The 26,759-nt window shown below is 36.8% G+C and overlaps 1 protein-coding gene across 1 annotated transcript in view; it reads right to left on the bottom strand.

Annotated features, from left to right (window-relative positions):
- FREM2 (FRAS1 related extracellular matrix 2) overlaps window positions 1-26,759 on the bottom strand; it is a 133,920-nt gene that overhangs the window by 41,090 nt on the left and 66,071 nt on the right. Inside the window, exons 3-6 of the mRNA XM_021286899.2 lie at window positions 21,105-21,251; window positions 18,601-18,831; window positions 16,094-16,219; window positions 14,913-15,164 (exon numbers count right to left, since the gene is read on the bottom strand). Coding sequence (XP_021142574.2) covers window positions 14,913-15,164; window positions 16,094-16,219; window positions 18,601-18,831; window positions 21,105-21,251 — 756 coding nt within the window. The remainder of the gene's footprint in view (window positions 1-14,912; window positions 15,165-16,093; window positions 16,220-18,600; window positions 18,832-21,104; window positions 21,252-26,759) is intronic.

Raw genomic sequence — 26,759 nt, 5'->3', positions numbered from 1 at the left:
CTCCCTTCTTCAGTTTTTCTAACCACAGCATTTTCACAAAATAAACAGGCTTAAGAACATAGCCCAGCTTCATCCTTGATGTCTATCATCTCCTCTTTGCTATCCCTTCCATTCCTTTTTCAAACATAGAAGAGTAAGCACACACAGCCAGTGTCTCAGTTTCCCCACTATGCAGCTGCAATCATATCTCCCTTCCCCAATGGCTGGGATGTAATTTGGAGACCTACGCAAATTCTCTTTCTATTTCATCACAATTTTCTTTTGTTGCCTAGTGAGGATATTATAATCACGAGGATACAATAATCACAAATGCATTTCAAAATACCATATAGCATATGGCCATCTCAACAAAGAATACAGAATTAACCAGTGCTCTATCAGTGGCACTAAGAACACCTCCTATTCATCAAGCATAATAAAAAGAGAAAAAAAAATCAAAGGAAATGACTGGCAAAGTTTATGGTTCTACAAAGATCTGCCTACTGCATAGAAAAGGTACAATTTACCCAAAGGAGCAGACATAAATCCTTTTTAATGGTAAGCCCATCATTTCCATGATTCAGCCAAATTTTCTTAACAGTATAAGTATGTTGCAAAATCTATGACTTCTGTTACAGTGGAACAAATGTTTTGGAATTGAAGAACCTGCTTTTGACTACAAATAAGCTCAATAAAGCCAAATGTTGTGAAGACATTGTGCTATGAAGGTTTTGTAGAGGTTTGTAGGATAACCAGACAAAATATCTATGGTTTTCTGAAGTATTTGAAGACAATCTGACTGACTACACAATTTATGGCAACAATCTCTTCTGTGGTAGACTGCTCATTTCTTTTTATAGAAAGCTCAACAATGTAAAATAGAATTTTAATTAAAACTAACCAGAAGTAATATAAAGTAGTTACTCAGTTATTACTAAGCCAAAATTTTATCTGAGAAGGCAGCAGTTCCAAAGCATTTTGAATTGCATACATAAATTGCACAAATTGGAAGTTTTGGATGAAAGCATTTTCTCTTCTGTTTTCAAAGTTCTTCCTGTATTTCACAACTGACAAAATAAATTATTAAAAGACAAGTAAACAAACAAAAGCTGTTAATATTCCACATCACTGAAAACAAATGCAGCTGCTTCTCTACTTATCTGATAAAACTAAAATCATAGGCTGTGAAAAACTGATGGAATTGAATGTATTTACTGAATACTAGAGAAGATTCATAGACCTGCTTGAACATTATCAAGGTTATCAACCTTTCCAGAACGAAAGACCTTTCCAAAATGAAAGACAAACTTGGCAAATGCCTAGGTTTGGTAGATGACAAGGCTTTCAGTTCAAATTTAATCTCTTTCATTTGACATTATCTGTATTTAAATGTGTGTTTGTTTGTGTGCACAGACAGACACACACCACTCTTATTTGCCTACAGGGACTGGCTTATCAGCAGGTGCATTTATTTTGGGGGCTGCAAAGCTCTTATCTGAAACATTTTTAATAGGTGAATAGGGTACACTCTCTGGACCTTCTCGTATAACTGTTATTAAGTTTGCTGTGAGTTCTACTTGCAAGAATACTGCAGAATTGGATATTAGATCTGTAAAGAAGTGTGCCATTTCAGACAGAAAATGATCTTGTAACGTTCTTAAGATGGACAAAGGCTCACACAGCCTCTAGAGATTAAAAATACAGAATGTCTACTAAGACCAAATGGTTACAAATGTGCCAATGGTCAGATAAAGGTAGTTAAAATATTATCAAATCTAATACATGTAATTTCTTGAATAAGCATTTTTAAAGCTTAGCACACTTTCCCAAGTCTGATCTTGGTTTTATAACCCTGATCTCTCTATAGTGAAGTCCTGGTAGTTCTGGAATTAGGAACTGGATTTGGCCCCACCTCATTTTAAGCACTTAAGTGAGAGGTACTCACATTCACAGCCCACTTGCTCTCAGTTTTCAAGGACAAGGACAGGCAACTCCAGAAGGTTTCCCAGCACAAGGAACACACAGAAAGAGGGATGGAATGGCTCATGCACTGCAGTGAGTAAAATCTGAAGAGAACTGGTAGCACTCCCTTCTACTCACTGACTACACAGGGAACTTAGATGACCTGCCCTAAACTAAATGGAAGATGTAAAATAAAATGTTCTTGGTTTCTTGTAGTTTCATCCTAATGCTTATTTTCCTGCTGCTGAAGAAGAACCCTCAGGCGCTGCTTGTTCCTGTAGTCACAGCCAAACATAAAAATGCCTAAACCCTCAGTTGGCTTCCCTTGTATTCTGGAGTGAGTTTTTCACACTTTTTGAGTCATGTATCTTCAATGAAAGACACATCCTGCATGGTTCCCATCCTAGGAAACAAATCCTTACAAAAGTTTTGTAAGTTCATTTCCTGTAAGCTGCGTTAGCAGCTCCCCAGGGAAAGCAGCACAGCCAAGCCACTAACAGGGAACGCATTGTCTCTCTCAGGTCATGGCTGGCAAACACTCTGCTCAATGACTGCAGGCTCACTTACAGCAGGTCTTTAATCTAGTAAATCACTCTGGAGAGAGACCACTGCAAATTTAATGCTTCCTCTTACAGAAATAAGAAGAAGGGTTTTTTAGAGGTTTTTTGTTGTTGTTGTTCAGACGAACAGATTTCCCTGGCATGAAGTTACAATAATCAGAGGAGAAAGGTTAGGAGCTTTAGCCCCAGGTTTCTTGGCACAAAATTAAATCTTTGTCTTGCTTATGCACTTACACAGTCAGGAGTCTGTATCTGCTACAGCACTAGTCAGTCACCAAACGGGAAAACAAACACGCTTCTCATGCCGCTAGGAATAGGTCTATCTTTGAATGTATATCAGGAAATCAATGAGATAGCATGAAAATACTTATTTCAAAGGAGGCTGTTGTTTTCACAATGATATCTTTACAATCTGCTTTAGAGGGACATGGCAAAAGAGCAGGTTGGTTGGAAGATATGCAAGGTGCTACAATCAGTTTGGGCTGCCAGTACAAATAATACTTAAGGAAGGATAGTTAGGACAAATACAAAAAAATCAGACTCTTCTGTTCTGACAATGCAATAAGTCTTAATACTAAAGGGATTTTCAGTGATACATTCTTCCAGTGAGAGATACATATATACATATTTATGTATTCGCAGGAGGAGAAAAATAATAGAAGAAAACATGACCTGCCACTCTGACATATTTAGATATCGTAACTAGGAGATTCATTAATTACGACTGAACTCATGCTTGATCATTTCTAGTGGTGTTAAACAATTTATTCTTAAAAGCTTTCACCTTCCTTCTTTCCATGCACAGTACAAAGAAAGGCTATGATATGAACATCATGTGTTACCAGAGCTAGCAGAAATCTGTTGAGGTAATGCAGAAGGTGCAAACCAGTGCTTTGTAAGCTTATCATCCTGTTTTGGTACAGTCTTGACATGCTAGTGCAATGCTGAGTCTGAAGTAATGAGCCCTGATGGTCGACACAGTTAATTACCTTGGACATAACAACAAATAAACATGGCCAGATTTCCTCTGGACCTCATCTGGCTCATACCCAGACAACGTATACATCCCTACACAATGCTTACTTGCATTTCAGTATCACAGCTAGCATTAAATGGCTCAGCTGCTGAGTCTGTATTTAACAGAAGAGACTCCATCCTTTTGAACATGGAGTGAGTTGTAGATAGACCAGTTAAGACCAAGTGTTCCATTAGATTTGGGAAGGAATGGGCATTTACTGTTTAATAGCAGTAAAGGTTAACTTCTTTAATCTCTCTCATATATGCATGTTAATAAAAGCAAAAGGAAAGCTTGGAAAAATTGTCCATTACAAAAAAAAAAAAAATTATATTATGATATTACCAAAGAGGACTTTAACATCTCAAAAATATGTAGTGCCATTCTACAACTATTTACACATACTTGAGGCTATGCAAGCAACTGAGCTTGCATTTAGCACAATGAATTTAATTTGCCAAGTCATTTATTTTTGCTGAATGCTATAGAAGCAGGGGTCAGGACTACAGTCAGAGCTGAGTTCTGCAGCAGGTACCTATTGTGCAAATGCCAATAGATTTTTATGTGATGTGGTCAAAGCAGATTACATTTCAAATTAATATGTTTAAATCTTAGCAGTTTTCATCTTTTTAGCACTGTTGTCATAACTTCTGCAATCAAAAAGTAAATTCACCTCAGGATCAAAATTACTAGTTGCAGACCAATTGCCACACATTATCTCAAGCAAATAATGCCTGCATTTCCATTTGTCTCAACAGCACATTTCTGTCTAGCAACTTAAAATGATTTTTTAAAGGACACCGCAAACATTATAACACATAAAAGGACAGACTCAAATTAATGCAAACTTTAGTAAACCCAGTTCTATTTTGGAAGAAAAACACATAAGTTTTTTTTTCTATAAAGGCAATGCCATACATTGAGTGGACTGGTTCATCACTGAGTTACTCTAATTTTATGCAACTTGACCCAGTAATTTCAGTAACACAGTGTGAACAGAGATCAGTAACTGCTATGAACAACATTATATGTGAATCACTTTTAAAATATTTATGATACATACTAATTCGGTATAGACCTTTACATTTTAACTAAACCTTTATGTTAAAGTGCATCCATTCTTCAGTTTCTCTACACACAGTACCATCACAAGCAGCAGCTGCCTGGCAGGCCTGGAATGCACAACTAACCTCTCTGCTACATGAGTAAGTAAAACTCAAATGTGAGCCAAGTAGCACAGTAAGGGAAGCAGACTACAGCCATAGCTGCAAGGCTGGGGGTCGCATTAAGACGGCTACAGTGATATCCCACCTCTGGTGTCCTACTCTTTCCTTTTTTTGTCAGTCTCATCCCTTCTCCAAGCACAGCCTGCAGTATACTTTGCAGGATGGAGAACTGAGCTAATTCTGATTTTGTGTAATCATAGATTCGTTTAGGTTGGAAAAGATCTTTAAGCTACAATCACTTGCTGACACTGTTCCATAATGCAGATAATTGCCTCATTTACCCATGTAAATAAAAATAAAAAAACCTAATAGCTGAAGAAACAAATACATCATACAAATGTGATGGTATTCCCTGCAGCAACCATCTGACTTTCAGATACCATTTTCCTACTGGCTAGACCTCCCACAGAGCATGGAACCAACTCAGAATCTTCTACATGTTCTATTTTGTTTTGTTTTGTTTTGTTTTTTTGTTTTGTTTTTTGTTAAGAGACTCAGGAAATGGTATCAGTAATAAATTCTCAATGAACAGATGAAGAAGCAGGCAGATAAATGGGAAAGCTTGACAGCAGTTTTTCAATTTACCACATAGAAGGCACCTTACCAGAAGACCAAGTATGAAGGAGCTCACAGTCAGTGATACATGAAATAACAAATGAGGGCTCCTAAAACCAGAAATGGTAGGAGTTCAGCAGCATTTTAGAAATCAAGCTACAGAAAGATAGAACATGTAGGCATTTCTAAATACGTTTTTCACACTTAAATTGAGTAATTAGTTTACTAGTGGACCTTGCAGAAAAAGCACTCTGTAGAAAAGGTCTGAGTGTAATAAGTATATTTGCAAAAAATAGAGGTTTTCTGAGAAGAATATTTTCAAATTTTCTCTTCCAAAGTACATTTCTCACACCTACACTAATATAAAAAACATAATAAAAAATCACAATAGCTCGTTCTAGGAATGTTTTCTTTATAATACTTAGTAACACCATACACTTAAATAGTAACTTTGATCTCTAAAATTTTAAAGCCCAAAGTCATACTGATGACAATTATGTTTTCTCCCGAGCTGAGATTTCCAATGGTTGGCAAGTAGTAAGAGTTTTGAATAACAAGCATTTTGTTGTTTGGTAATGAAAGCTGATAGGAAGATGGTGAGGAAATTGTGGAGATTAAATAGCAAAGACAGAATTCCTGGACCTTCATAAAAGTAAATGCATGCTGAAAATGGGTGAGCTCCTTATACAACAAAAGCCATTAGAGTTTGAGAAAAAGGGTATAATAATATTCTAAAGATCAAAATAAAATACAAATTGTGCAATTTCTAAGGGTAATTTTTTGTGGAATCACAGAATGGTTTGGGTTGGATGAGACTTTTAAAGATCATCTGTTTCAACTCCCTGCCATGGGCAGACACATCTTTCACTAGGTCAGGTTGCACAAAGGCCTGCCCAACCCGACCTTGAACACTTCCAGTGATGTGGCATCCAAAACTTCTCTGAGCAAGCTGTTCCACTGACTCACCACTCTCATAATAAAAAAAAAAAAAAAAAAAAGAAAAAATGAAAAAAAAAAAAGAAAAAAATTCCTTATGTCCAATCTAAATCTACCCTCTTTCAGTTTAAAACAATTGCCTCTTGCACTGTCACTACACACCTGGGTAAAAAGTATCCATCTTTCTTATAAGCCACTTTATATATTAAAAGGCTGCAATAAGGTCTCCCTGGAGCATTCTTGTTTTTAGGCTGAACAATCCCAACTCTCTCAGCCTTTCTTCATATGAGAAGTGTTCCATTCCTCTGATCATTTTTGTGTCACTCCTCTGGACCCTCTCCAACAGGTCCATGTCTTTCTTGTGCTGAGAAGCCCAGAGCTGAACACAGTACTCCAGGTGGGGTCTCACAATAGCAGAGAAGTGAGGGAGAATCATCTCCCTTGACCAAATGACCACATTTCTTTTCATACAGCCCAGGAAACAATGGGCTTTCTGGGCTGCAAACTGCACATTGCTGGCTCATCCCCCAGTTTGTACAGATATTAAAGATTGTCCCAACTCAGGTGCAGGACATATCTGTTCTTGTGGATAGTTATTAAATCTGTTCTTCTGCCTATATGTATATACAGACTTTTCTGGATTGGAAACATCTTGACCATATCACAAGAGAGGCTTAGAAAGACACTGCCCCAATTCTGACTTTAGATTTTTGCACTTTTACTATTCAATCACAATGCCATCTCTGTTGAGTTTCCTTAACTGAGAGAAAAAAAATGTCTTACAGGTTTTTCTGCTTGGATACAATGAGAACACTGTGAATAATGATCCCACTGAGGTCTGAGAAGAAAAATAGGCAAGAGATCTCCCATGCTCCCATTGCAGGAGCTGATGTTGAGGATGGGAATCAGCAAAGAAGACAGAACAGAAGTGATTACAGAACAACAGTCAGACTTATCAGACCTCTAGTGACAGAAAATATACTCTGCTGTTTTTTAGGAGTTCTTGAATTCTGTCTTTTGGACTTCTGACGCTATTCATCTGGTAGGGAAAAAGAGTTGCCTGACAGGCAATAATGTAAGATAATAACTAAGTTAATCCTTTGATGATTTACACATTCAAAAGGAAAATCAATGCCATTAAAGCCCAATGGGGTACACTGGTTACTCTGTTGTTCCTTTGGGTCTTCAAAGACTGATGAGCAAAATGGCAAAGTATCAGTAGGAGCTTCACAGGAAGCAAGATGATCTGAAGAAACATTATGGAAACTGAATATGCCAAGATGTCCTACACAACTTGGTTATCCAAATCTTAAACACACAAAGCACTCACTAGGTCATTAAATTTACTCTCTCCAATCACAAGCAACCAAGAACAAATGATTAATTTAGAATGGTTTGCTAGGCATTCATTACATTTTCAAACTGTCTATAATAAATATAAAATCTGTAGTACAAAGAACATAAGCCATAAAAAATATAACATCCTACTGGAAGACAGGAGAGAGAAAGATTTTCAATGTATGCTTGAATGAACTGTCATAAAACAATGGTCCATCAGGCTCTGGAAAACAACATCAGTACATGTAAGAACATAACCTCATTTAACTAATTCTAGATTGAATGTAAAGTATCAATTTCCTACAGTTCATATAATTTTGTACCTTCTGCTTATCAACTTTTTATGTGTTTTGAGTACAAAACTCAAAAGCTGTTTTCTATATTTCAACACTCCTAGAAATACTACTACAATTCACATAGAACTGTAATAATGCACATGTAAGATAACCATTTGAGAACCTGCAGCAGTGAAGGCTTAGAGGATATGCTGCTCCACCAGCTGAGTCCTCCCAAAGGACCCATCTGAAATAAATGTAACAAAGGACTGTCTGGAGGTCATGGTCTGTCCTCCTTACCTATTGAAGGAGCCTAGATCATAAGGTTAGACTATATACCTCGTTATTAAACAGCTAAGATGAGATTAATCCAACATCTGTAGTTTATATGTTTATAATGTGTGAGTGTGCACTTACACACACACACATACAATAAACTGTCAATAACAGACAATGCTAGAAAAGCAAATCATAAATGTACCTGGTTGCCTTTATAGAACATCCTACTGCAGATATATGACATTAATTTATTTCAGTGATAGACAGCAAACAGGGACTTTGCAAAATCTTTAAGGCTATCATCACAAATTGAACATTTTTCACTCTTTTGAACTGGTGATAATAAGAAACTGTAAGTAAAGAAAACTGGGAGTATAACATGTGTCATAAATTGGCTGTCTTCCATTTTTTCTCTTGCCAGTCTGGCCACCTGCCACAGACTAGGGAAAGGGGAGGGGCCACACAAAGATTTTAGCTAATGAGAGCACAAAAGAAGTTAAAACCTGCACAGAAGTGCCAAAGGCATCAAGCCCTCAAGCACTGTAAAAATAGAAAAGGGAGAAAGCAGTCAAAGATGGCTATGCAGAGGAAAAAATAAAAACTAGTTTGTTATTTTAGTCATCTCCAGAGAATGGCGAGGGCTACTTGGCCAAATCATGACTCCAGTCTGTAACAGAACACTGGATATGCTCTACCTACACTGTTCAGGCTGTAACTAAAACTGGACAAATAGACTGCCAGATATTATCTACCAAGATCAACCAACCACTCATTCAGTTCAAGGTTATGAAACACCTATTGTTGAAAAGAAAGAGACATACTGGATTGCTTGCCTCAGAAGCCAATGGAAATAAGGAAATTCCATATAGCCTTGTGAGATAAGGATGTGCTTCTGACAAATCACATTACTAATAGCATTATTAATTAATCTCAGCTGGAATTTGGCTCAGTACACACACTGAAAGTTAGTTGATACTGTATGCCTACTGGGAGGCTGAATGCAAAGCATATATTTATTTGTAGCATTGCAGAGTTGACTTTCTGCTTCTTTTCAGGTTATTAATAGTAAACATCAATATGGACTTAACTGCTCCAAGCAATCTGGACAAGTGCTAGTGGCTGCTGATTTCCAGAACATTGTCTAAGGATTTCCAAAGTTTAATTAACTGTAGGAGTAGTGAGAGCAAGTGTTTTAAAGAAACCTCCAGAAGACTAAAGAATGAATCTGTTCTGTTTGACCTCTAATGTTGGCTTTCTGCATTATCATACCATGATCATACCATCATCCAATTTACTCAGCTGTAAAATATTCCCAGATAGCGCTATCCTCTATCATGTGGATGATATGAGTGATTGATTCTGTTGAATAATCATAAAGAAAATGGTAAGCAAACCTCTGACATAAATCTGAGTCCTTTGCTTTCCCAGCCTTGATGTAGAAATGCCAAGAAGAAGTCTGAACGGCTGCTTGCCCATCTAATGTGAATGAAGTGGAACAAACATATTTAATGTACTTCCTGCTGTGAACAGCATGAGGCTTCAACAATTCCACCACAGCAAGATGACTGTTTGTCAGCCTGGCTGTAAGGCTGTGTGCTCTCATGGCAACACTAAATACAGTAGCATGGAATTAAAATCACAAGGAAAAACAGTCACTCACAAAAAAATTGAAGAAGACAAAATAATTGTAAGCATTCTCCTGTTAGCTGTAAACTTCCAGCTCTGCATTCATCACACCTCTTCTCTGCTGGTTTCCAAATGTGATTACAAACCATGATTAAACTATGTGATTAAAATCTGCTCACAATACAAAACAGAATAAGTAAGAAAGAGTCTAAATCAGCAGCCTGACAATCAAAACATTTGACTATGGAGAGCAGAGCTTTGACTGCATGCTGTGTTGCAAGGACTAAAGCATTTTGTATCAGACTTGTTACACAAGCAACGCTGTTAGTGTTGGAACCAAATTACAGGCTCCTCATTACCAGAAGGATACTAACAAATAGTTTCATATGATTTTTTCTCTATATATGTGAAATTATTTCAGAGTCACAGCTTCAGTTGGAAAACCAGAGAGTGCTTCCAGGCTGATCTTGCTTAGTTGCCAAGTGCCTGGGGATTAAGGCTTTTCTATGGAAAACTGGGTTCTGAGACTAAACTGCAGGACTCCTCTCTCCAAGAGGAATGACAAGTTCACAGCAAACTTATCTTCCTTTTCCTAGATGCATAATATTGATGTATTATGTAAAGCGCCTCCAGCTTTATGCTGAACTCTGTGCTCCCCATGCAGGATAGGTATGACCTGAGCCCACCAACTGGCCCCAGGTTTTTCACTGATTTCTGTTCATCCCCTAAATCCTTCAGAGGAATGAAGAAAAAGTAGTTCAGCCTATCAGTTCTGGCTAGATTTAGTCACACAAGTTCACATTTGTACAAAAAAATAGCTGAACTTTTTGTTGGATTTTGGATTTTATCTCAAACTCTAAATACCTATTGAAATGCACTACTATTGAAATGCTCTTTAGCATTCTTTTTTTTTTTTGTTAGGTTTCCACTATATTAATTTAGATTTGTCTTTAGAAATCATATTTGTTTTATGAAGCAAGAACTGCTATGTATCTCTTCGTTGTTTAGTGGTATTTCATAGTTTTAACACAAAATTAGAAAGAATTCCTTCTTTCATGCCCAGTAGCAGTTATGACCTTGGGATGAATGGCAAATTAAATTCCTAAGGGTACGCTTTATACGTACTGTCAGAAATCAAGGCATTCAGACTCACAAGATACATATGGTAACTGATTCTAACAGTTTAGATACTCCTCCTAGAATGGGATGCTTCCTGGGAGTCTATGTCTTTTTTCATTAGCTATAGAATGATCCTGGCATAACCTGCTTGAATGAGATGTCTACATGTATAGATGGCTAATATCAAGTAAGATTACTGCCACCCCAAAAGTGGATAATTTGCATAGGTCTTTCCTTTGCATGCTTTTCTTACAGTGGTTCATGGTTAGTAATTAAGACCTCTGACTCAAATTGATCCACGTTTTTATTTTGTACTGCTTAAACTGTAGTGACATAACACTGAATCCATTATTACCATGCACATCTTACTTTGCTGTGCATTCCATTAATTCAATCTTTTTTGTGTCCATCTCCAACTTCAGGACCTATCAGGAAATGTCCCTTCTAAGGCAAGAAATGTTCCAACAGCAGCATCATTTTTATAATCACCTTTCTCATATATAAATATCCATGCATGTTCTACATACTATGATTTTTTTCAGGTTTTGCTTTGGCAGCACTGCACAACTGTATAATCCCCATTAAAGTATCCAGTTGCCAGGAATTCCTTTAATATACTCCAGTTCACTAAAAAATTGAGTACACCTCTTTTTGTTTATTGTCATAACTGTATAGCAACTCAGCTATTTTAGTTAGACCCTAGGGGCCTTCTCTAGAAGAAGAGACTTTGATGATAGGTACTGAAGGTGAATGTTTCCTAATTAACTCGCATTGAATGCCAGAGGAGATAAGGTAGTATTGCTAGTGCTGACTTGACTTACATAGGAAAGATCTCATGCAGTATTATTAAACTTCAACCTTTGCTGCTTGCATCTTTTGACCTGAAGAAGTCAATGCATAATGTTAATCCAGTCACAGTATTTGGTGAAATAGCAACTCTGACATTTGTCCAAAGAAACTTTGTCAAGTTTGTTTAAACAAACAATGACAAAAAAAGTATCAGTAGATGTGAAGTAAACAGACTGAAGTGGACTACAGAATTTATGATGATAACATTACTATATCTCATAGACTATTATATATGTACTAAAGCTTTTACCCACCTTTTTCTTAGACAATTTCTAAAATGAAGTTTCCTTGTTGAAAGCTAGAAGAAAATGCTTTTTAAGTTCACATAGCATACTGGTTTAACTTATTAAAATTAATTTTGTGCACTGCAAATAATAATGATCAACACTGCTTAAAATCCCTTGCTTATTTATGAAGAATTTCAATTGTGGTGGCCAGGGTGTTAAATTGGTCACATATTACATTAATATGTGCATACTGGAGCGGGTCCAGAGAAGAGCAACACGACTGGTGAAGGGACTTGAACATAAGACCTATGGGGAGAGGCTGAGGGAGCTGGGGTTGTTTAGTCTGGAGAAGAGGAGGCTTAGAGGTGACCTCATCACTCTCTAGAACTACCTGAAGGGAAGTTATAACCAGGTGGGGATTGGTCTCTTCTCCCAAGCAGTTAGCAATAGGACAAGGGGGCATGGGCATAAACTCTGCCAGGGGAAATTTAGGTTGGATATTAGAAAGAAATTCTTTACAGAGAGAGTGGTCAGGCATTGGAATGGCCTGCCCAGGGAGGTAGTGGACTCGCCGTCCCTGGAGGTTTTTAAACTGAGATTGGACATGGCACTTAGTGCCATGATCTAGTAAACGGACTAGAGTTGGACCAAGGGTTGGACTCGATGATCTCTGAGGTCTTTTCCAACCCAGTCGATTCTGTGATTCTGTGATATATAGACAGTCAGAAACAAGCATATGTATATGCATGGATGAATGAATACATAAATACATATATAAGGTATAATTTATAATTTACTGACTATATAGTTTGTACTCTGCTTTGTATAGAATAGGCAGCACAACAGATCTCAGGTGAAAAAAAATGCATGTAGACTTTTCTGTTGCCATGCATTATGTTTTTGTGCAAACTGAAAACATAAGGCTGTGGTAGAAAACTTTACTGGTAAGTAAATTGTCAGTAATGTTTTGAATGCTCTGGATTGTTTTGTGGCACTACATTCACTGATATAGAAAGAAAATAAAAAAAAAGGTACTTTGTTACACTATTCCAAATATGGCATATGCAACATTTTGGGAACAATAAGACAAGTGAATATCCATAAAAAATGGTGGAAATCTGCCCTTCAAAGCCCCTTTATTTGTTAATATCCAAAATATTGTTTACGCTTACCAGGAAATGTTGATGTTTCAGTTGCTACATAATGAAAAAGCTCTACTTGAATTTTCCAAACACTTCTCCATATCACCTTTTAATAAACCCCATAAGATTATTCATATTTGCTAAATAAACCCTGTTTAAAAGTTTGTAACATTAAGGTAAGTTGTGTTCATAAATGCAGGAAATGTATAAGCCTATGAATGACAATATCTTATTTTAAATGATAAAAAAAATCTATAAAAACCCATCCTCCCAGGTACTGACGTTCCCACTGAAGTTAGATGCTCTAATACGAGCTCATCTCTATTTTTCATAATCTCTTGCAGAAACATTCTCTCCACCCCAAATTTTCCATGTACATTTTAAGTGGTCAGAAAGTCTCCAAAGCTGGGTAATCAGATTTTTCATGGATATGTTTTTTAAAGCTATTCTCTCAATATTCTATGCCCTACTATCTACAAATTGTAAAGTTCATGAAGTCATCAAAATGGTTCAATAAATCAAACTGATGTAAAAAACATACAGAATTAAATCTGTATTTGCTATCACAGCAGAGTCAGATAAACATAATTCTATTTCATCTTGCATTCGATACACGATCTGTTACTTTACAAGAAGTGTAATTTCAAAACTGTTGTATTCATTAATGTTATATGATTACTCAAATGCTTTACGGAGAAAACAAAGTCATTTCTGTCACAGGATTACACATGAGAAATTTCAGGCAGACTGAGTATTTGCAATGCAATTAGATGGGTGTCAACTTCCTGCCTTTAAGAGCTGCCCTTTATATCAGTAACTAGGGAGAAATCACTGTGCTGATAATAACAATCTATCTTGGCATCAGATTTTCAGAGAGTACTGCACTATATCATTTCTCACATTAGGAAATAAGACAGTGTCACAATAGATGGTTTATGGCTTCATAGAGAGGACTAAAATAGCTTATCAGTATTCTTTTCACAGAATTTACAGTTGAGGTGTCAGCCTCCAAACTTCGCACATGAATGAGGGCAATTGTACCAGGAAAATTTTTTGCTACCACGCCTAGCAAGAGTTGCCACACCAGTTCTAGGGACACTGAAATAGAGGCCTGGGGCTGTATTAATGTTTACACGTATTTTCCAAAGCAGTTGGTAATACAGTGTGCTGATTCTACTCTTCCTTAGTCATGGACCTCTGTCTAATCACCAGCAAATATGTCCCTTTCAACATGATATATCAAGGCTATGAACCATCTGGACAAAGGACGTTATTCTGTTAGCACTTTACTGAAGGGATTTCTAAAGCAACATGACTGTCTTTTGGTCATCTGCTTTACTAAAAAGACAGAGGATGCATACATAGAAACCTCTAGGCAGAAATTTGAATGCAGCATCTAATCAGAAGGAATCTAATTGCCTTTTAGCAGATACTAGATGGCTTGTGGTCCATCAGGGCCTCCAACAACATGGTCTTTTGGAGCATAAGGCAATGGGCCTGAAGGCTTTGTGGACACAACCTCAGAATCACACATGTAGGGTGACATTTTGGATTTCATTTGTTACTGTGATAGAATGGAAAGGTGCATCTTCTCCCTCTCAATTGGCTCATGTGATTTTCTCAAACTGTAAAATATGAATACTAAACTCTAGAAAACCCACATAGCTTTCCAAAAGTATCTTCACATCTCAAGATGGAAGCAGCATGTGTTTTAACCACTAGGAGGAAGTGAAAAATCCAGCTTCTACATGCTGATTTCAGTGTGATGCTACTTGTAGTTTCAGTCCTGGACTGGGAATATTGCTTTATTACATGATGTCTTACCATCATCTCTGTCAGGTACAATGGTAATTCGAGTGCTTGGGAATTCTGCACCAATTCTTCCGCCCATCGGCATGCTCAGCAAAACATCAAAGGTCTCAGCCTCTTCATATAAGGAATCATCTATGATGACTATCCGACACATTTTTTCTCGTTCATCTTTGTCAAAACGTAGAACACTGTTGTGATCCTCAGGCCTGGATATGTAGTCAGAGTAAGAAAGCACAGAGGTTGGGGCAGTGCCAGATGCTGTTCCTGTGGCATGAAAGGAAAACAGTCACTATACATATAATAGTTATAATGATCCCCTCACAGAGGCTGAATTTTAGTTTCATTACCTTTTAATTTCTATTTACTTTTAGGTGATAAGATGGGCTGAAACCTCTGACCAGGCTACATTTTTGAGGTCCCTGGACAAACTGCTTCTTCTACATGATGCAATGCAAGCATATTGCTCCTCAAATTAATTTGCAGTTTTTCAGTCAGAGTGAATATTGTAGTCTATCACAGGAAACACAGATTGACAAACGAGATCCTGTGAGAACTACAGATTAACTCCTTTAATATAGTTTATCAGTTGAAGATATAAGTGGACCATAAATTAACTATAAATTGATAGAATTTGATGAAAACAAATTATTTTTGTTCCAGATCACTTCACCAAAAATGCTGCTTCGTTTCTCCAGATGAAAATTAACAATAAAAGCACATGTGTGGAGACCACATGCTCTGTGCAGACATAATCAATAGGAGATTGACAGATAGAGGAAGGAGAAGGATGACAATTAAGCAATATTATTTTATACCATTTTTTTCAAAATACAAACAAGTAAAGGATATCCTGGGCAACCACTGCAGTACTTTTGTTCTGTTCACTGTCAGATATATGGGGCTGCATATAAAAATCTTGCATAAAGACAAAGAACACAGATCCCCTTCAACTCCTAACAAACAGCAAAATTTGGAACATGATGATTTTTCCGTTGAATTAAATAATACTCTAAGATAGATTGCAAAAATGACTACATTTCCAGTTGAGACTGAAGATCGTTAGATGAAAAAGTAATTAACAGTGTTAAAAGCAATTTTATTGTACAGTAGATGGAACAATTATTTTTGTTTTTCTGTCTCTTTTCTAGTTTTGTCATTTTTTTTTTTTTATTTTCTGTAGTGGATTCTGTTACCTTGTTGTGTGTAGCAGATAACCATCAGTTCCTGGCTCACATCTCCACTTCTTCTGACTGGAATAAATAATTCACCTACATCTTCTTCAATAGTATAGGTTGACTGAGGAATATAGACAGTTGATTCTGCGAAGAACAGACATATTTGTTTATGTAGATTTATGGCCTCATAAAGTGACCTGTAAAATAGCTAGGAGCATTTTAGCATATTCTAAACTGTAATGAATAACTCACATTTATCAGTAATGGCACTAAATTTTAAGAAAAAAAACTAAGTGGGTGAAAGAAGTAGGGTTTCTTAGTCTTTCAGAAATAGAAAATAAGATTAGATCATTAGGTTTCAATTCACAAGTCCTTACTAAGTAGTCTCTAGTGTGACCAATTTACTTATTTAGTGTTAATGGTGCAATAGAGGATTTGGAGAATTTGTCCACAAATTCTACATTTTTGTTATTTCAATAGCATTTCATTATTAAATGTAAATCACAGAACTATTGATAGCATAGCTCACAAACGGGCAGTGGTTCTGAAAGGCCATTCTTTTACTTCTGCATCAAGATAACCATGAAAATAATTTGGCATTGAGGATGTAAGGCTGAGCTCTTGCTATCTCACTCTGACTTGGAGATTTGATTTGAGTCGGCTGCACTCCTGTTTTATTCTAAGGAGATCTACCCAATACAGGCAGTGAGGTCTGGAGAGCAACCTCATCCTAAAATACATCAGACCAAAGAATGTCAGATCCGTTTTTCAGGGAAAAAAAACAAACAAACCCCACACTAAAAAGCATTTTAAATCCCTTCATTATTTTATACTAATACAAACATTGTTGAGTTTTATGCTGTTACTGGGATTCAAGATCAATTTTATTCTTGTTCCCTCAAAAACCCCAGAACAAAACGTGGTTATGCATATAATTATAAAGCAACTTTACAGTTTCATTAATATGACTGCAATCCAAACAGAATATAATTCTGTATCATATCAAATCAAGTGGTATCAGATGACTGCACAAAGCAAATTTTTTCATTATTTCAGAGTACTTTGGCAAACAATGTTCTGAAAATTTTCATGTGACCCCTTTGATAATATGTTCCACGTCTCATTTCTCCAACAGGAAAATACTACTAGCATGACTTAAGGTCAAAAAACTACCTTAAAAATGCAGTAATTCAGGTTTAAAAAAAAAAAAAAAAAAGGGGAAGTCTGTTCTGTTTCGTGTCTCTCTCATAATTATCCAACTAGGAGTAAAATGACACTATAAAAGCTTAAAAAACCTTAGGAACAACATAAATGCCCAGAGGAGAATAATCTACATCATCTTAGCTAGTATAAGAAAACACATCTTTATGCAATCTCTTTTTTGAATAAAACATTAATTGATGTCACATACATCAAAGAGCTGGTACAGCTTCCCAAACAAGCACACTATTTTGGTGCTAAGACTACACCATTCAAATAAATGAATTATAAAATAGTTTTCATTGGAAGCAAAATAAAGCTTTTGATGGCTCCTATTCGGTTATACTCTGAGCTTTAAATATAGTTAGGAAACCCAGTCCTACCCTTCAAAGGTTTTTCTATATTTTTTCATGTACATATTCCTTGATTTGCAGTTGTGCATTTGATTTTCTCCTATGCAAGTTCACTTTATGCATAACTACTACACATTCTCTGAGACTGTAAAAATTTTATGTTAATATCAGAAATAGAAAAAAAACATGGTTGGCATTAAGACGACTAAAATGATTATCTCGAGTTGCGCTATCTCACTAAACATAGAAAAGACGGAGATTTAACACTTTTTCAGGTAATTTCTCTGTCTCATACATACTACTTTTTGAGTTAAGTACTATTTTTCTCACTGTCTAAATCGGATAACCTCTGATTTAACTTGCATTTGCAACTAGGAACTATGAAATCTCTGACAGTTCTCCTGCACAATATTCTTCAAATGTTAATCAGCTTCTTTCTTTACATTTAATGGTAATTTCATTTTTCTTGACACAGCTTGTGCTGTACTTGGTCTAGTGAACTTTACCCTTATTGAGCTTCTCAGCTTGATATCAGAGTCTAACTGATGCAACTGGCCTGTGCCAAAAGCCACACTTGTTGGGATAAACCAGCCTGGACTTTCCCACATGAATTATCATGGCAGAGTAAATCAAGTCAGTCTCCAGCCACATGTGCAGATACTCTTTGCAAAATGCATTGAACCAAAAACCTACTATATCTAAAATAAAAGCAAAACTAAACAAACAAAAAATCCTAGAAATAATGTAACAGGAAAAATGCAGCTATTTAATCAAAGAATGCTATCTTAGTTATGTATTCTTGAATCACCTAAAGTGATAGAGGACAAATGGCTACCCAGTGCCCAAGTCTGCCTTCAGAAATATTCTGAGTAAAAGCAAGCTTTACTACCACTGTTACTCGTAGCATTTGCCCTCCAGTTTATCTTTTGGTATACGAACATGTTGGCAGTACAGTTCTAGAAAATTTCTTACCATCTCCTGGGTCTACAATTTCCACCGTGGATACATCAGGGAATTCCAGAACTGCCATGACGGGCTCAGAAAGAACAATTTGAAAGGACTCGGACTGTTCATGTTCACCATCACTCAAAATCCGTACTCGCCAGGTAGCTAAAGTTTGGCCAGGATTAAACTGCACCTGCTTCTGGGCTTTTCCTTTGAAATCTTTGTCTTTCTTGGCAGTGCCATCTTTGGTGCCAATACCTGCCAAAATCAGAAATTTAGGTCATTAGAAACATCAGTTGTAACTTTTCTCTTATTATGTCATCTTTAAAAAAAAGAGTTTTAGAAAAATATACTTTTCACAACTTGAGAGACTTCAAGCCAACTCCGTTACTTGTGATCAGTTTTATATCGGTGTCTCATACCAAGGTGGAAGCACATCAATTAACATGGTGAAAGGCAGTTTAGAAAGAATTAGTCAAAGCAAAACCAACTACTAGAAGAAGAGTACATTCTTGAAGGTTACAGTCAAGTTTCCATTTCTCCATATTTCAACTGTGGATGCCCAAAAGGACCAACAGATTTTCCACTCCCCCCTTAAACATTCTTGGTTTTCTTCTGTTCCAGAACACCTAAATAACATGCTTCCTGAAACACTAAAAAATATTAATTTCTCTTAGAAAAGGCAAAAACACACCTGGAAAGTTCAGCCTTCAAGGGGAAAGTGAAGGAAAACACAAAGACACAAAGGGGTAAAACTTACGGAATAAAGATGAAAGAAGATGTAAAATTGGAAACACTGTGGTCATTCCCTCTACAATAAGCATTTTAAAAAATTATCATTCTCTTATTTCAGTGTTTGCATAATGACAATCATTAAACTCAAGTTGAAACTGCAAAGCCAAGGGATAAAATCCAACACAGCTAATCCCACTGAGACAGCACAGACCTTACAGCCTCAGCCCCAGGCTGCTCTAAAATGGCTTTTCATTGGCATTTCCTTTGCAGTTTAAGGCTGTCTGGCAGGTCCTCGTGGAAATCAGACAGTCCTCCAGAACTATCTCCAACTCATGCATTTGGCCTCTGAAGCCCACAGTACCACACAAATCTCAGGTCTTTCTCAAGTTTTCAGAAAAAAACTTACAACTTCTCTATTCTCTGCCTGTTTCTTCCAACTGTACTGTTTAATGTATTAAAACATATCACCTTTCCCTACCAACTTCGCCTTTCTTGCTTCGTGTTTGTGCCTCTTCTGAAGTCATAGCCAACATTTTACATAACTTCCATAACTCTTCAGCCTCTTTGGCACTGCATATGGACCAGAAAGGCCAGTAAGCATCTTAATCAATTTTTTATGTTCTTTCTTACTCTACAATTCCATTTTGGAGGATTAAGGTAGTCAGAAACAAGTTATTAAACTGCTTTGCTGAATTTTGAGTAAGCTCAATTCAGAAACAACTTATATCCATAGGTAGAAAATTTTGTAAACACTCTATCTAAAGGATCAGAAGTCAAATAAGGATCTGTTAATCAGTACCAGTAATTAATTTAAACCACACATCCTTAACTTAGTATTTCATTCTTTAGTTTCTTTACTTTCTTTGAAAGAAATATATTAGCAAAGTTACTTCAATGTTCAAAGCAGAGTCTTTGAAGATAGATTCAGTTAGTTATTGCCTATATCTCATAAATTTCATGCAAAAATAGTGGTCCTAACTACATTTCAATACCTGAAATTGAGATTCTTATTGAGAAAGAGACTGAAACAGAAACATGATTTCTAAGCATGACCTTGAGCTCCATGCCAAGTAAATGCTTACGTATCTCTGTCAAATCATCTTTAAATTGAGTGCCTTTTCTAAGCAGTGTAAGCTCACCATAGCTTTCCACATTAAACTGTACAATGATAATGCTCCCTGGTCCAAATGCATCACTAGGAAGAGAATGGGAATCGATCCAGAAGACAGACATAGGTGTGAGGTTGCAGAATGTGATAAAACAATCTTTTTTCACCTTTTCACTCCCCAGACACAGCAAACAGCTTTCAACACCTCTACTATCAGTCTCAGTTGACTGCCAACATTGACTGAAGGAAACGAGCCTAATGCTCCTAGCTGCTAATCAGACAAGCTCACAAGAGCCTTTCTGGAAAATGATGCATGCTCATTGTTGTCTTTCCAATTGCTACAACCGTGTTTCCTCATTACAGGAGAAATAAAATCTGGACAGGAACTGTATTCTGTGGAACAAATACAACAGCGGTATCGATCAAATCAGAGAAAGAATGATTTGGTTCTGGGTTAAGTCAAAAATTAATTGTGGAAGAAAAAAAAAGTGAAAATTTCATCATATAACTAAAGAAATCATATACTTAGCATAACAAAAGACACTTGATTTAATAAATATACATATCCTTTGAATCTTTATGGCTTAGTATCAAACACAGTAAAAAGATACAGCTGCATTGATACATTTTACCAACTAGTTGGCAAATGATTTATAGAATAAATTGACAAGGCTAAAATTGAACTTACTTATAAAAGAAGTTTCTCCCAGGTAACCTCTCCGCTTAAGAACAACATCAAGATATTTGGAGTCTTCATTTACTAAATAATACTCCTTTTCTAAGGAGATCCATGCCCAGTTTAGACGAAAATGTTGATTCTTCAGCTTATTGCCTCCTGCAAAACAAAATGATACAGATATATTTATTAATTTTTCTTTTTTGTTAAAGACTGCTTTGAATTTTGAGGTTAATGCAACCTGTGTCCTGGGTAAGGTATTTATCTTAGCTGGACATTAAAATCCAAAGGTTTTAAAGATTTAAACAAAGAAATAACAAGTAAAGAACTCAACTATGATACAATGGGTACATAGAGGAATAAATTTTATATTAGATACACACAGACTAGTTACATTCATTATGGGGTACGCTAATTTTCTTATTTTTTGAGGGAAAAAGAACAAGTATTAATCAAAATATATTTGGGATGCCTTTTTTAGAAAGTACAAAAATTGTGGATGATCCAAGTTTCTGCAGAACCATATTGTTATTTCCAAATAACACACAATGTAGGACATCACACAGAACTTCCTCAATAGGATCAGTCTTCCAGAAGCACTGGAAGACCCTTATTACCCTAAGAGACTGGAGGAGAACACCCACCATCTTTTAGATGGCATTAACCCATGCAGCCTGCTTCTAGAACAAAATATTTTATCCACTAAATGTAACAAATTCTGCTCTTGCTGGTTTAGATTTTATGCACCAGCCCTGTGATTTTAGGAATAGCTTTCACATCTTACCAGGAAACGGTTTCAACCAGATTAAGTGTCCCTGACATATGCTACCATTTATGGCCATGCTGATACCCTCCTAGGCTTACATGCTTGTAACTTTTGGGTTATGTATGATTGCCTGTGTCACCTAGGGAGATTTAGAGTGATACAAGCACTTACTGGAAATCTCTTAAACTATTTTGCAATGACCTGTGTTCATGATACAACAAATGCCCCCAACTGAGAAAGCTGCTCAGATGTCTTCTAAGAATCAACTTTCAATAGACCAAAAGATGTCCTCACTGTTGTTTTTACACAGGCACAACTGTAGCAACACGCTCCTGGTGAAGAAAGCAGACCCCAGGGAACCTTTCCAAGGTCTCTACTGCAGTGTCAGCACAACACTTGCCTGCAGTCCCACTGAACATGGGTGGTTTCTGTGCGAACACTGGGACCTGAGAGCTCAGGACAGCAAGCAGTACACTCGGCTACAGAAAATGAGCAATTAACACGGAGCAGTTGCATCTCTGGCTGGCAACTGTTGATATTGTCAGCGTTCTCCTTAAGCTGAAGACTCTATTTCCTCTAAAAATAATTGGAAGAACCTTCACAGTCCTCCTCAAACAAAAATGTCTTTATCAGCAGAAATAGGCTCCTTTTTTTGAAGGCAAAGCATCCCTCAGAGTTTTGGAGGGGATGATATGGAAGCATTTGATTCCAGCTGCAAAACATTAAGCACCAGCCTAAAATCTGAGCGTGTCTCAGTCTAATCTCTCATTCCTAGCAGAAATGAAGCTGTTGTGTCTACAATTAATGGGATTTGTACAACAGTAAAACAGCAGGGACTGTTTATTTAAATGGCAGGCTTCATGGAGTTTTTCTCAGTCTAAAAAAGCAATGCAGGAACAATTGCAAACGGATGGTACTCTAAGGTCCAGTTAAAAGTGCAGCTTTTTATTTTCAGTTGCAAAGGTAATAGCAGAAAAGAGCTGGCATCCATTTCACTGACCATAAACCAAGTATTTGTACAACAGACTGAATATCTCAAATTAGATTAACATATTTCTGATAAAATATACCATAGCTTTACTTCCCCATGTACAGTTTTCCTCCATCTGTTCACTGATTTGCCACAGTAAAAAGGCATTTCTTGTCAGTGTAGGGATTCCGGATGTCACAGATAAAAGAGCATGAAAAATCAAACTCTGTATATCATCCTATTGGATGTTTACTTTATTACTCAGGAGAAAACTATAGTTTCCATAGCAAGAATAAAATAACCTATTCATCTCATTGAAGGCAGATGCTCACTCAGCAACTAAATGAACACAGGCTTGTGTGAGGGGCTGTAGTCTGATTTCCTTCCCACAAGGTGCTGCTACAGAACAAGGTTTGCTCAGGTAATGACTGTCTGAAATGTGCAAGGAATTTCCATTAGAAATTAACACTTTTGCACACAAGCCAATGTCCTGGTTTTGTTAAAAACAAGTTTCTCTTTCAGTGAATTTGCCTGTCAGCTAAAGCCTTCATATTAACTGCATTTTCTTGGAGAACCAGACACATGTTTTGGTAAACCTAGCAATGGAATGCAAACTTATTGATAAGCATGGATGGACATCTCGTGAGAGGGGCGACGAGAAACAAGTGACCAAGAAACTGACCAACTGTATATAACATTCCATTCACGTGAATACTTCATATAAAAGTGGGAGATCACGAGGATCTCGTCCCTTTTTGCCCTTTTGCCTTTGCTTTTTCCCTTCTGCTTATGGCCGACATTAGGAGAGGACCTTGCTAGTCGTCCCTGCAAACTGAGGCCTAGTGAGAGACTGAATCCAGCTCTGGTTGGCTGCAGAGTCCAATCCAGGACTTCGGGTGCCAGCTCTGCAGTTGCTGAGACTTTCAAGATTGGTTTTGTATATTTTGTATTATTTTCTCTATTCTTATTAGTAGCATTAGTAAAACATTGTTAATTTTTCCAACTCTCTTCTCTCTGTCCTTGTTTCCCTCCCAATCGCCTGTTCTGAGTGGGAAGGGGGGAGAGGGAGGGAGAGGGGGGGAGAGGGGTTTAACAATACATCTGCCAGGGTTTTATTGTCATCCTGCAACCTTAACCCTCGACAGCCAGTTAATAAAGTAATTTCTCTGAACAGCAGAGAAACATTTCTTTCAGTTCACTCATGGCTTAACTACTGGAGGAAGTGCAAAACGGAGTTCTGTTTTCCCAAACCAGTTTCTTCCATGTGTGTGCCAGTTCTGAACACACTGCTCAATTTAAACATAATCTGAGAGATGGAGAAAAGTTTCTAAGATATAAAATGAACGAAAATTTACTGCCTATTAGAGGAGAGAGAACCTCTTATTATCAGTACTGAGAAAAAAAACTGCTGCATGAGCTTACTAGAATTGAGAATGCTAGACACTGGAAACCCCCGAGCTGAAGGAAAAGTCTCTAGCAGAGTTGGTATCCTTTTAGATGGAACAGATTCCTGCCAGGGTATGAAAAGCAATAGGAAAACCAGAATAATTTGTTCTACTGTCCAAAGAACTAATGGTTTAAATGTGTTGTGGACACAGGCACACAATCTACAGCTCACACAGAGGTCTCTTATGTTTCATCTCTAGTGTCTTAAATAGTTCAACCTTATATCTAATCTATATTTTCACATTATAAGTCAACACATCAAAATTCCTATACAAGAGAAAAAATCCCAGCTGTTAAAAAGTAACAGTCATATTGAGCGACTTCAGTAACCAACTACCAAATCAGTTAATTCCTGTCATTGATGCTACCGAAGATGTTGAAATACACTGAGTTAGAAATCTAATTATAGGATTAAATTCAGGAAGCAAAAAGCACAAGAGAGGCAACATGAAAGATTTAATATTGTCTTAATTGTACCTATTTCTTGCTTTTAGCTATTTCTATCTTTCTTCAAGTAAAAGAAACAAAACAACGAAAGAAAACAAAACAGAACCACAAAAAACCAAAACCAAACCAAACAAACAAAAAAACCCAGAAATAAAATTGCAAATGCCATCTTAATTTGGTTTCCTACTAAATTAATTATCTGTCCTATAATAATATTTCTATAAGCAAATGAATTTTGCATTGCTCATCGGCATTTCCCTTAGGCTTAGTCAAACATTTAGCTGCTGGGCAAATAATTAGGGTAATATACCTCAATGACAGTTTGCTTTTGTTCCTCTCCCAAACAAGCACTTGTAATGCAAATACATCAAAAGTTTGGAGGGGGAAGCCATTACCAGAGTGCTTTTAAAACTAAACAAAGGGAAGTAGGACCATGTTATTATGAGGTAAATCCAGAGTAACTTTTCTTATATATCAATGAGACGTGATTGGCCAGACATTGCTATAGTGATGCTTGAAAACCTGTTTCTTGAATTTTGCCAGAGACCAGAGTGCGGCAGTGCCAAATCAGAAGATGCCAGATGGGATGTAGTGCAGTGAGACATTTACAAGACATGAGCTGCCAAGAGCTGAGAGACACAGTCAAAAACTTTGCAAGGAGCTAAAGCTAAGAATCTAGAGTAAGATGGGTCACTAACTGACTTCGTGACTGTGACTTCCTTAGTGAGGCTTCTGAGGACAATACCCTCTGAAAAGGTTTGCCTGAATATGGTGAGTCAAAGGTGGATGTCACTTAGAATTGGTCTGCAAGAGAGAAGCAGTCTTTCATCTTTGGTTTAAAATACTTGACCCTACTAGGTGCCGTATTCATGATTCTTTGATTCTATGATTCTATGGTCATTGCTATTCCCTCTGCTACAATCATCACAAAAGTCATATCCTGTAAAACTGCCTTAAATTCATATAGAAAACTATTAGCAGAAGATAAATGCGTAAGTAAACCCAGCACATAAAATATGCCATTAGAATGTTTTGAATTGACTTCAACAATATATAAGCTAACCTAATAATTTTATCCAAACAGAAATCCATTAAATTGCTTCATCTTTATACGTATTTTTCAAATGTACTATAACGGCCTTCAATCACTGAAATAACTTGCTGAACTCTGCACCCTTCTGCACTCTCTCCACCACTGTAACTCAATATATTTGCAGAACAACCATAACCAACCCCCTAAACTAGCCCCTAATGATTAGGGACTGAAACAATGCTTTCTCTGACTTCTCATGAGAAAACACACACTTCCCAGTGTTATGGGCTTGGCTTGCCTGGAGTGTAATTGCTGGTATCCAATGAACTGCAGACAGTTTCCATCTTTCAGTAGTTTCTGTAACTCTTTTTTGCTCCTGTTTTATGTCTATCCCCGAGAAACAAGTTGGAATGCCCACATTTGCTAGGGCTCAGACTAGGCAAATGCCTGAAGTCACATAGCAGAAAAAAATATTTGAAGAATACTGTATAGTTGCTTTGTTACAAAAACAGAAGAGGAAGTGAGAGACATGAGTGTAAAGGTTGGCTAGTGCATATTAAGTTTTAATCCTAGTAAAATTCAACTAACCATAACTAAGGATGTCTCCAAGCACAGTCTGGAGATTCACGCTGGGTTAATTTAAGGAATTCCCAATTCAAGGCTATGTTCAATTTTTCTGCAGGAGATCAACCAGATTCTGATTAAGAGATTAACTGGATTTTTATTCACATAAATGGTGGAAGCAAATATACACTGGCTTCTCTGCCACTGCATTTCATAGCTTTAAATTAATTTCAGTTTAAAACATATTAATTCACTGAGAGCCGGGACACATTCACTCTGTCGGCTGCACTAAACGGCTGTGAGCTTTCAAATGAAAGAGAAAAGCAAATAAAAAGAAAAGCAGTTTGAATCATCAAAAAAAAAAAAAAAGATGCTGGAGCACTGTGTGTGTTTGAAAGCCTTTATAAATATTAAGGGGTTAGCTTTATAACTCATTTCAAG

The sequence above is a fragment of the Columba livia genome, chromosome 1 (assembly GCF_036013475.1).
Source record: "Columba livia isolate bColLiv1 breed racing homer chromosome 1, bColLiv1.pat.W.v2, whole genome shotgun sequence".
In the NCBI taxonomy this organism is placed as follows: Eukaryota; Metazoa; Chordata; class Aves; order Columbiformes; family Columbidae; genus Columba; species Columba livia.
This window is presented reverse-complemented; position numbering and strand designations above follow the sequence as displayed.